Here is a 12,348-nt window from a genome sequence, read left to right on the forward strand (position 1 = left end):
AATGGGCTCATCACTCATGATGGAATGAGCACTGTTGGCAGGAAACTATGCTTAATATGAATAAACAAGTCACACCTAGAATTTCTTGCACAACTAAAGAGAGGGAAATAGAAAGACGTGAGGGCTGAGATGCTGGTTTTAAGACCAGTCAAATATAATCTGCAACAGCTACACTTCTGAATAAGATTACCAGTACTCAACAGCCCTGAGAGTTCCTCCTGTTTGATCAAATGGCTGTAACAATTCTTTATCTTCTAACACTATTTCCATACTTGTAAAGTTCCATTAAAGGTGAAGATGATTCTTTCTCTGTATTAACAAAACTAAATTTGTCCCAGATTCTCAGGCTAATTTGGCTAACAGGGTACTACAATTTCTTTTCCTTATCTAATAATAATTTTAAAATCATTAGCTCTTCTCACATTCACTGATTATAATAGAGTAGGGTGTAGCAAGTGTGAATTTTTGTACTAAATTAAGGAAGAAAATAATGTTTAATATTTTAAATTTTTACTACAGAAGCCTACAAAGAAACAGATAATTCCAGTCTTCTAATTTATCATGTTTAAACATTTTTGCATTGCTTCAAACTAAAAAGTACACACAGATCATGGTCTCTCCTGTGTTTGAACCTGTGCTTGAATACTTGAGTAGTGTTCGTTGCCATATATATACTTACATATTCATTGCCATCATCTTTCTGTGCATCTCAGATGTAACGCACAGAAGATGTTTATATAAATATATAGAGTGCATAAATAGTTAGGCATACAGTTACATTTACTCTCTCTATACATATGTATTTCAGAAATTATTTCTATATGTATAAAATAATAGTTTTATAAAGATAGCTATCTATGAAGTAATAAATTGGTATGTATCCTTTGTGTTTCTTTTTCCTGTTATTAAATATCTCTCTTTGTTCAGATTCTTTCCACCATTCTTCCCCTTTCCTTGTCAAGTTGTCCCGATTTTCCTTTCATCTGACATGTCCTTCAAATTTTGGGGGTTTGTTTTTGTTCCTAGCTTCTACTGTAGCATGCCTGGAGAATTGTGTCTGCCTCTCCTCACCATCTGCAGCTGGGCGTTGTGGCTATAATCCCAAATAATTCTTCTCCCTTCCTCCAAACCTGTACCACAATGGCCTGACACATCTCCACCTGTCTTTCAAACTTTTATTGGCTTGGTTGGGAAGTCCATGGACCATGACTTCTGTTCCTGGCCTAGATATTTATTTTTCCTGAGCTAATGACCTTCATTAAAAGTCGTATTGGTTACTGGCATTTTATGGTTTTTCATTAAGAAGGAAAGAGTACTTACAGTTTTACTCCAGGTGAGACCTGTGGTATGATGCTCTTTGATATAAGCTTGAAGCTCAGACCAGATGTTCAGATATGACTTCACCCAATCAACGTGGCGTGTGTCACTGTAAAAACAGAGACAATATTTATGTGTGTGAATGTACTTAAAAACAGAAAGCACTGCTACTTTTGCTTAAAGTAGGTAAAACCCAATTTCTGCCTTAAAGCGATGGACAAATCAGTTAGCAGGCAGCCAGCCAGCCTGCCCAGTGCTGAAAATACTGAGGCTTGCTACACTGGAAAGCTTTTAGATCCTTCCAGAAGACAAACAAGGGCAAAGGATGCCTCTAGCACAGACTGCTTCCTGCTGGAAGGGTGTGTCATCATTCTGTTCAGGCTCAAAGTCAACTGAGGAAGCACTAAAGGTATATGGAGCTGTGCAGTGGCTACCCAGACTCAGTTTCAGGGTGATGAATTTTAGAAAATTAAATATCCGTGGGTTCTGTAAGATATTCTATCTTCCAAGTTCAAATGTAGCCAGGGTAATACTGGATCATGTTATAGTCATCAGACTAAAATATTTATACATCAAGAATTTTTAAAATAAAAGTCACAAATTGACTCTGGAATAATTATTTGGAAGGCTTAGTCTTCCAATGGGACAGTAAGTGAAAACGAAAATATGTAGAGAGAGAGAAACTGCTTGTAAGACAGAGTCCTTAGTTATGAAAAATTATTACTGAATAGCGACAGCTATGGACTGGATGCTTACAAGGATGTGGGTGTCTACCTCCTCTTATTTTCTTTGGAGTTTGATGCTTAATACTGCTGAGGATATGGTTTAATCCAAAGCCTAGTGAAGTCAAGAGAGAACCTTCACTACTTTGGAAGACATTGTGATCTGATTCAGTGAAAAACAGGAAAAGAATTCCTTATTAAGGGAAGAACTAAATACCTAAATAATGTACCCTGTTTATACAGTTAAGTGAGACATTTTCTTCTCCAGAATAAGTGCTAAAGCTATATTGTAAAAATTTTCAGTTACCCCAGTAGGTACTACCTTCAGTAGGTAAACTAAGGCTTCATGAATAATATATACTATATACAATAAATAGAAATAAAAGGGGTTTATATATATAAAGTTTTCCTCACTGAAGAGGAAAAACTCAATAGCAAATACTGTTCTTCACTGGGTTATAAAAATCAAGAGCCAAAATCTGGCCTCCAAAAGTACCAAATCAACAGGATTTATACAGGACCTTTTTAAGAGGGCATAGGAAGGACCTGTATTTTTTCTCTTTGTCAGCTCACAGACCACATGGAACTTTTCTGTGAATTCCGTGTGCTCTTTAAGAACAATGCAGTGGTACAGAAAAAAAATCAAATTGGGGGCTATGGAATTAGATGCTCAGTTGTATACCTCTACCACCTAAATACACTTTTTCAAGCAAAGAGCAAGAATAGCAACAGTATAAGTGCACAAATCAGACAAGGACGTGTAGCAGCTAGCTAGCCACATGTTGATATGTAAATATGCATTTACGTATAAGTTTATGATGCTGGAATGCCAGAAAATTAAATATATTTGTATAATTTGCAGAGAGTGAAAACCAGCACTGCTAGTGCTACTGCCATTCTCACTGCAACATGCTGCAGGTCAAAGATGAGGTGGGGAAAATATACTACTGCAAGCAGATTTTATCAAATGCTTTTTAGTTTACAAAATGCTTTCTGTGATGGCATTGTCAACCCTATTGGTATGATTAATGCTCTGTTCTCCGGCTAGTAGATACTGGGGCTTGGCAACATACCTGTGCTTGTAGTCCTTTAATACCCTGTTAGTATAAAAGGTAGCAGCATCATTCATCTCCTTGACGTAAGGGCCTGGTTTAGGAGACTAGGACCATCAACCCATGGTAGCAGGAGACAACAGAAGGAGAAAGGAAGTAAAACATTAGTCAGACACCTCCCCTGATGTATTCGGTATATTACAAAACAGCTTCTTGGGTGTAGTAGACTGAAGAACTATGCAGATGAGACTGCAGAGTTCTGCAAGATTTGGAACTATTCTGGGCTGCACCATCCAGAAGCACATTTACAGCCCTCCCAACCATCCTGTGTGTCACTCACCACTGCTATCCACCCAAGGGCAGGTATGCTTTCACTGACGGCTGAGAGGTGGTTGAACATTTTACTTCCTCTGTTCCTTTCTCTGAAGTTCTGGATTTCCTGAATCTTCTCTGATATTGGCTTGAGAAGCATTGCCACCTCATTCTGAAAACAAAAAAAAGACGACACTGTTGTTGCCATGAGTAGTCCAAAAACACCCTGTGGTTTAACATTGTCCTCCCTGCCTGTTGATTTAACAGTTGGAAAGAAAGGTCAGCATATTCTCTACATTAAAGTAACAATTTAATTACCCTCCTCTGGTTGCAGCAGCAAAATGCACAGACAGTAAGTATTAGTAATGTGTTGCAGCAAAAATTGTTCTCAGCACTGGCAGCATTTTTACATGCTGCCCATGTTAAGACCCATAGAGATCCCATAGCTCAGAGTTAGCAGAATGCTTGTATTTTTCATCTGATACCCCTGGAACTTTTTGAGAATCTTTACACTGGCTTGAGCTTTTCAGGTTATTAACCAAGTTGTTCTTTCTGTAAGAAACACAAACTACTTGTTGGGTTAGTAGCCTCTTATCATCTGGCAACAAGTCTGAGAAAGTAATACACTGAAGGCAATATCAATTTTAGCTTTCCCTATTGGTAAGTTTTAATGTTTTAATTTCTTTTGGCTGCAAGTTATGTGGGAGGATTTCATGGGAAACATACTGCCTGCAAGTCATGGTTTGGGGAAATTCTCCTGTGTTAATCAGAAACGAATGGTATCCAGGGGAATGACTGTTGAGCGGAAGGAATAGTTTCTAGAGTGAAGAGAAAAGCAGAGTGAATGTAGAAGCTATCCAAGCTCTTTCCTGTGCAAAGTGAATGTTAATCACACTGGCCCAGTGTCTCAAAAACTAATTTAGAGCTCTAACTTACTGGGAAAAATTCTTCCACTCAGAAACAGCACATTGAGGGACAAGGAGTCATTAGTTTACAAGCAAAACAACTGTTGTACCTTGCAACCCTCTAAAATGATTCTATAAAAACAGTCCAATTCTTTAATGCAAAAGTATGCCCGCAGAACCTATACTATGTCCCACCAAAGAGAGTCCACCGTTCTGATTTTCCCTAGTACTTCACTTGGAAATCAGTCAGGATGTAGCAGAACTCCATATTTTTTCTCACCTTTTTTCAGAACTACTTGTTTAATGGAATTGGAGACAACTAACCCTCATATTCTTGAGGATTATGTCCTAAATTATGACCCATTATGCTGTTATGACACACACAAGATGATGTGCGCATATGTCTTGCTTGATCTCTGTCATCTGTAAGAGATTTCTTTTCACCATTCCACAAGACCTCAGCTTTACAGAATTTTATGTCACCTTAAAATAAGCACATCTGCTATGGATCAACATAGGTCAAAAGACACTCCAAAAAACGTGACAAAAAAAGGTTCTGCATTTTTTAAAGAATTTTGATCCAAAATTGGATCAATGGAGCCTTAATATTTTAGTGGTAATTTTGAGAAAGGCCTACGCATCTGAAATGCATGGGGATATTTGGTCTTCTCCTACAACAAAGTGGGTTGGGAGAAAACAAATATTTACAGTATTACTGGGAGATGAAAAGATTTTTTGTTGATGGCTTAATGACCAGCATAAGTCATTAAGTCTGAAAAAGCCCTGAAACCTCCATGATTTGTAGTTCTTAAAAACTGATTTTGTTGCCATAACATGATAAAGTCTGCAGGAATTCTTCTTTCTAATTTTTGCTTGTTTACAACATGCTGCAGCTGGTTGGTTCTTTCTTATTTTGCAGGGAAATCTTTCAAGTATGACAGTAGTTAACAAAACTGAAATTTAAGAAAGTGCTTGTTCTGCTTTGATATTATGCCAGTTTTCCTCCCATAAAGTCTAAGGGATATTTACAGTCCTTAGCTTACTGTGAATCTTCATGGCCCAGTTCCAGCCAAAGAGAATATCAGGGCTAAAAATACAGCTCCACAGATGCCTGCTATATCTAGACAGCACTGGGAGGCAGCATGTTTCTGTGGATAGGGCACAGAAGTGGGAGTCCATAAATGGGGGTTCTCTTTGCCTCCCACCAAATTATCATCAGGTTTCAGAAAAGCTGTATTACCTTTCTGTGCTTTAACTTCCTATATATGAAATTATGCTAATATAGCTGTTCTATTTTGTAGAACACTTTGATATCTACAACTAAGAACGCAAAATTAGGGCCAAATATTTTCCTGAACGATACTGTAAGACCCACACCTCCTCCTACTCCTACTAGAAAAATTCCCAACCACTTTTGTGAGGGTTTTCTATCAGTGGTACAGACAGAATTTCTGTCCCTCAGAACACAGGACTTAACCTGTCCAGTGGATTTATGTAATTTCACAGAAAAAGTGCCCTGCGGGACTTCTAAAGGTGAAATATATATTGCTAAGGAAAGTAGCTCAAAGTAATCATTCATTGGCACTGTAGTGACACCAGAAAGAGCCACAAAGGGCTTGAGGCTTTGCTCAGCTCTGTCCCATGTGAGATGTACTGGGAGAACAGTACAGCCTGCCTTCCCTTCACTGTGCACTTGTCCTGTTCTGCAATGGCTGCTGGCTGGCTGCACAAAATGTGTGTGTGTGTTTGTGCAAGCTTCTTGTGATCCAAGTTTCTATGTAAGGGTTGGACACAAAGGAATACAGGCCTGCAAGGAATCACTTAATTGAGTTCTGTCTCCCCACAGTCAGTACTAAATTTTTAGTTAGTGATTAAACTGCAGATGAATTATAGTGTATATGGCATATGGGTATAGAAAGGCTCATTAATTCTGGCAGTGATCAGTCTTGTTTAGCTCTATAATGCAGAACCAGTTGTGCTGAGGGTTCTAAAAGAATAATCTCTTTATTGCAATGAATATTAAAACAGCTGGCTGTTAATAAAATGATTGTCTATACTGTATCTCTAAGAAAAAAATGAATTCAGGGAGATGAATCAGAGCTGTTGGAAAAATCTTCAGCATGCCTTTGGCATGTGCTAGATAAAATTTCTTGTCATTTAAGACACAGCACAGTTGTTTAATAGAAATTTAAGAGTCTTTGTATAAACACCATTCCTATTATAATATCAGTTTTGCTGAAATGTTTAAAAATGCAACAGTGGCACAACTTAGAAATACTAAAAGTAATTCCCAGTATACCTTTATCCTTTTTTAAGAATTATTAAAACCAGATGGTCTTTTTAAATATTAATACCTAAATAACCAGGCAGCTTTGATCCATGTCTTATAATTCTTACTAGAAAATTAAGAGTAGTAAGACTACTACAGTGATTAGCCAAAACACTCCAAAAAAGTTACAGCATGCAACAAGAACTGCCTTAGGCTTTGGCTTCAGAGACTTAACAGTCTCAGCCCAGTCTCATAAAATGGCCTGGCATACCAGTATTCCAACAGACCACGCCAAACAGACTTTCTTCTCCTTCACATTTTTGCAATACTCACGCGAGAAGTCCCCCAGATGACAGGTTTAACAGGACTGGGGCACATGGATTTAATTGAGGAGAATAGCCTAACTTTTGAGGTTTGTGATTTTTGTGATTTGCCTGTGAAGTCACACTAAACTGAGTGGCTTGCTTAAACTTTGGCTGCTTAAGCTAGTGATTACTTGAAAATCTCAGCTTTAATTTGAGAAAACGGGTATTGTTGTCCAGAAACCTGCCAGCATGAATCACAAAGGCACAAAACCCAGCAGGTAAATATAGTTTTTAAAGATCTTATGCATTTTTAAGCTAATCTTACATGGTTTTGAGGGGTGAGATTGTTTACTGAAGATTTTTTATGTTGATGAGTGGTAACACAATTCAGACCTCACTACTATAGTGTTTAAATCAACCTGACCTATTATGAAAAAAACATAGCAAGAGAACAAATACCCTTTTAAGTTACGCTAACTGAGGGGGTGGCAACCTTTGGCGTAGGAGCAGTAAAAGTAAGCTGAGAGCATTTCGGATCAGCAGCCCCTTCATTTTACTCAGCTGCAACCAGAACAGCGTGACTATAACCTTTATTCCATGGTCTACAGTTCTGTTATTTTCTTCTGTCAGTTCAAAATCTCCATACTTACATTGTATTTTTCACATGCAAGTTTGAAACATGGAGCTGATTTGAATCAGCTGTCTTTGTATATGTTGGCAAGTAGTGCAGCCTAATAGGAATGGTTCTGTAGAGCAAAACAGTTGGTGCTGAGGTCCTTACATTCACATTATACGCATTTGGGGGGGGGGGGGGGGGGCTGTTTTGGACTAGCTGTAAATTGTGGTTTAGGTGCTGTCTGAGAGCGTATCTTCCATTTAACTTCATCAGAAAGATACCCATTTTGTACACCCTAAGACTGTTCTACAATGTGAATCACAGCATAGTAAAATGGGGCTGATTTGAAGGAAAAATATAGTCCCACTGTGAACTAAAACACTAATGTAGACAGAGCCATTATCTCTGCAAACAGCCTAGTAGAGTCCCATCCCACATTTCATCCTTTCAAGGGATGAAAGATGTCATGGATAGCATCCACCCCACTCAGTTCTAACAATTTAAAAGGTGAGCATCTGCTCTCAGCTGAGACTTGATTCCCTCTATTGTAAATGAAGAAAGAGTGTCCCTGAGGAATTCTTTCCACCTATTAATAGATGTTAGAAGACTATATATTAAAAGACATTAACAGATGTGAAGATTGCACTCTAGAGGTGCTGCCATTTACTGTAAAGAGAGCCTAGAAAGACACCTTACACAACATGCCTACCTTAACAGTTAAAGCTGATGAGCAGAATCCCATCCTGTGTCTATAGGAATAAGATACTGGTAGCTTCAGTGATCACCAGTGAGATGCATTTCTGATATGAGTGGCTATGATTCTAGAATTAAATAGTTTTAGATTAACTGTAATTTCCCATATTTTGTATTTTGTGAAAGGCAATCTGTAAAGAAGACTTTAAAATTTAATTTAGTCCGTTTTTTTGTATATATGTCGTTTAAGAAAGGCCTATCTTTTTTGTTGTAGCTGTGTATCAACAATCTGAATGGAATCAGTGTTCAGATTAGGCTGAGGAATAACCTCTTTCTTTAAGTATATAGAAAATATTTTTTTTTCCAGAGGTGAATCTAAGCTAGGCCTCCCAATGCTGCACCCAGATTCCTCAAATGCTTACTTTTTTTTTCCTTTTCATTGTTACTTCCATAATGAAATACTACCAGGTTTTGTTGGCAGCTGTCAAACTGTTCTTTTAGCACTGCCTATCTCTACCTCTCCTTGCAGAAAGTGTTTCAAATTCGGTACCACAGTTTTGCTCTTAAAATTGCAGTATAACCTACTGCACCTTAATCCAATGCTTTCTCTGCAAGCATTTTCTGGTTGGCAGAAGAGACCATCAGTGAGGTCCTTCTCTATAATCACTACATTCATGTCCCTCTAGTATTCTGGTATTTTCAGGGTTCAAAGATCTCCTCCTAACTAACTACAGAGAGACATTAATTTATTCTTGTCTCGTTTTCTTAGACTGTAAATCTTCAAATAGTGGTGTAACAAGTGTTTGGTTGGTTTGTCAATAGTACAGGTTTTGCCACTTCAACTCACTGCTGTGCAACAGCAGGACTATGACACAGAGACAAATCTGCAGAAATGTCTGGTCAGCTTCATCAGCACAGAAGCTTAAACACATTTGTGTGCTTCCAAAGTGACTTAATTGGTATTTGGCTTTTATTCCTCTTAGATAGCACTTAAATTCTCAATCTAACAGCCAATATTAGCTGTAGCAATTTTGTACTTTGTGGGAAAAAAACAGGGAAGACCAAATTGTAAACCCCACATGACAAATTACTAATTTAGTGATTTGTGGGTTTATTTTGAAATGTAAACTCTGAGCGAGGGCAAATGGAGAGGAACGTGAAAGACAAATAGCTTCTAACTAGTGGAGAAATCCAGGGCCTGATACAAACTGCATGCGTCAGTTTACAGCAGTGCAGAATCGCACCCAATGCTTTTGGCCAGGACTCTGGCTGGTTTTTAAATGGACTCTATATATTGTTTTCCTGTCCACTACAGCTCTCCATGGGCAGTATATTCAACAAGGAAGGGTCCTTCTGCTTTAGGTACACAGGCAACTTCCCACACCTAATCAATAAGAACAATTATACTAATGAACTGTTTTCAACCTTTTGATTTACTACACCTCAATCTTTGCTGCTGTGATCATAGTCCATGTCAGTGGGGCCCAGGGCACTCCGGGTAGCAAAGTTCTGTCAGAAAATGGTGATCTGTTGAGCCACAATTGCTTTGTTCAGAACATCTGAGATCTGACAAGTCTTTGCTAAAGCCAGTTTGGTTTCACATGTCCCAGGACAGGGATGTTACATGGTGCAAGCTTCCAGCCTTGGACATTCATGTAGTTCACCTGAGATCTCCCCAGAGACAAACTGTAAGACTGCCAGGTTCAGTAAGCAGTCCTGGAGTCTGCATAACTATCAGAATTCAAAAATCATTGGTTGTGGTCTGTTTTAGACCAAAGTAAAATTAGTAAAAATTGAAATAACCCATGAACTGAAAAGCCCTGCTTTTCAATCAGCTGTATCCCCAGTGCTTTCCCTTTTAGAAGATCATGCACAGTCCAGAAATCCTGGAAAACAATTGTGTTGCACAGAGAAAGGAGTGTACTGGTTTGGATTTGTGTTTAGCAGAAATCAAGAATATGATACTTCATGGGAAAGGGCATGTCCCATCAGCAAAGCTCAGTGTGATCTCACTGGTGCAGTATGAATATGAACATTGCTACAGTGATTGAAAACTAGCCTGGTGATTTTAGGACATTATTTTAGGAGACAGCAGAATTCCTGTAAGAGTCTGTAGAAACCCCAGAATTGCTTAGCAGATATGTCAGGTGAGGAGCTAGACAAGATACAGAGTATCATCTTTGATAATGTCTTACTTTTGGGGTGATGCTGTTCTTAGTCCAAGTATAGACATACTGGAGCAAACAAGCGCAAGGAGCCTTTGCTTACTGGAGCCTGGTTCCTGCACAGAATGTGAACTGCTGGAGAGTCTGTACCTGGTGGTGTTGATGTGAGCCAGTCTAGAAATGTGCTATAACATGCATCTCTGGCTCTATTTCTCTTCCGTACAGGCTGGGAGATGTAGCACGGATCATGGCCCTTCTGTACTCTCTGGATCCTTAAGTGTGTCTGGGCAGAAGCTTCTTACAGCTGAGTGCACCACCCCTGGGGCAGAACTGAATCTCAGATGCATCCATCTTTTCATTGCTATTGACCTGGGAGTTGTGGCAAACACAAGTGAGGAAAGAGAAGTGGTACAAGGATACCTACTGAAGTTACCTACAAGAAAGACACTGAGGTGTTGGAGCACGTCCAAAGAAGAGCAATGAGGCTGGTGAAGGGTCTAGAGAACAAGTCTTATGAGGAGCGGCTGAGAGAACTGGGGTTGTTCAGCCTGGAGAAAAGGAGGCTGAGGGGAGACCTGATCGCTCTCTACAGCTACCTGAAAGGGGGTTGTAGTGAGGTGGGTGCTGGTCTCTTCTGTCAGGTGGCTGGAGATAGGATGAGAGGAAATGGCCTCAAGTAGTGGCAGGGGAGGTTTAGATTGGATATTAGGAAAAAATCCTTCACTGAAAGGGTTGTCAAGCATTGGAACGGACGGCCAGATGGTTGAGTCACCATCCCTGGGGGTATTTAAAAGACGTGTAGATGTGGTGCTGAGCGACATGGTTTGGTGGTGCACTTAGCAGTGTTAGGTTAATGGTTGGACTTGATCTTAAAGGTCTTTTCCACCTAAGTGATTCTATGATTCTATGATCAGAAAATATAATGAGCTTGAGGCTGGTTAAATGTAGTCGAGCACCTTTGAGAAAAAATTATGAGATAAGAGGTGTTGGGGCTATCTGGAGACTGGTAATATGTTTACAATGAAGCAATAATCAAGGATTAAAGTAGACCTGAAACTGAGTAAGAGTTTGCAACAATATAAAAAAATGAGTCTGTAAACACTGTAAGGCAGCAGGCTAGCGACTGAAAACTGTCAGTTTGTCCATCACTGCGGCTGTGACCTCATGTCGCATGCAGTTGTAGTCTTGCTGATAATAGAAATATGTCAACAGTTTGGCAAGATTTCAGAAAACAGGAGGGGGGAAGGGGTTCCCTCTGGACCTCAGGACTCTCAGGCTCTGTCCATGTCACTCTTGGCACCTTCTGTAAGTTTGGGACCTGAGGACCTTAAAAGGACTGAACCAAATTCTTCCTTAAGCTATTTCTAGATACAGAGGTGCAGGTTTGCAGCGGTCAACCAAGTAGAATGGCAGCAAAACTTGGCTCAAACTCTTTTGCATAAGTACGTAATAAATTAATGAGGTGAGGAGTATCCTTCTCTTCCTATTTTTGGAAAACAGTAAGGGTGATCCCAGTAAGTATGAAGAAAAGTAGTGGGAAATGGAATGACATAAGCAAGTCAAGGTAATTAGAAAACAAATCCTGCTACGCTGCAGAATAAGAACTCCCAGCAGTCCTGTTATTGAAGTACTTTAAAAATAGAAGAGAGAAAAAATTGAGCAATCCTATACTGAGAGAGAGTAGGGAACTGTAAAACTCCATCTTTGATTTCTACATAAAAATTCTGAGAATGAGTCCTCTATTCAAGGAAATTGCCACAACTATTCTGTTCCTACAATAGATTTTTTGCTTACCTATAGAAAATGAAAAACCTCAAGATTTGTTCTCGTGGTTCTAAGTCTAACTTCAAATACAGTTTCTTGGGTTTCAGGGTTTTTTTCCCCTTTTCTAGGAAAAAAAGGGAAAGCCCTCCTTTACCTCTTACTTTCTTCCACCCCTCTCCTCACACCTGTGTGTAGAATCTGGATATTTAAGCTAGGTATTTATTTGGA

The 12,348-nt window shown here is 39.1% G+C and overlaps 1 protein-coding gene across 2 annotated transcripts in view; it reads right to left on the reverse strand.

The window, feature by feature from the left end:
• Nucleotides 1-12,348, reverse strand: part of CAP2 (cyclase associated actin cytoskeleton regulatory protein 2) — a 68,033-nt gene that overhangs the window by 18,946 nt on the left and 36,739 nt on the right. For both annotated transcript variants that reach the window (XM_069809135.1, XM_069809134.1), the window contains 3 exons: nucleotides 3,432-3,575; nucleotides 3,113-3,198; nucleotides 1,321-1,426 (listed from right to left, as the gene is read on the reverse strand). In XM_069809135.1, coding sequence (XP_069665236.1) covers nucleotides 1,321-1,426; nucleotides 3,113-3,198; nucleotides 3,432-3,575 — 336 coding nt within the window. The remainder of the gene's footprint in view (nucleotides 1-1,320; nucleotides 1,427-3,112; nucleotides 3,199-3,431; nucleotides 3,576-12,348) is intronic.

Source organism: Haliaeetus albicilla, chromosome 21 (assembly GCF_947461875.1).
Source record: "Haliaeetus albicilla chromosome 21, bHalAlb1.1, whole genome shotgun sequence".
Classification (NCBI taxonomy): Eukaryota; Metazoa; Chordata; class Aves; order Accipitriformes; family Accipitridae; genus Haliaeetus; species Haliaeetus albicilla.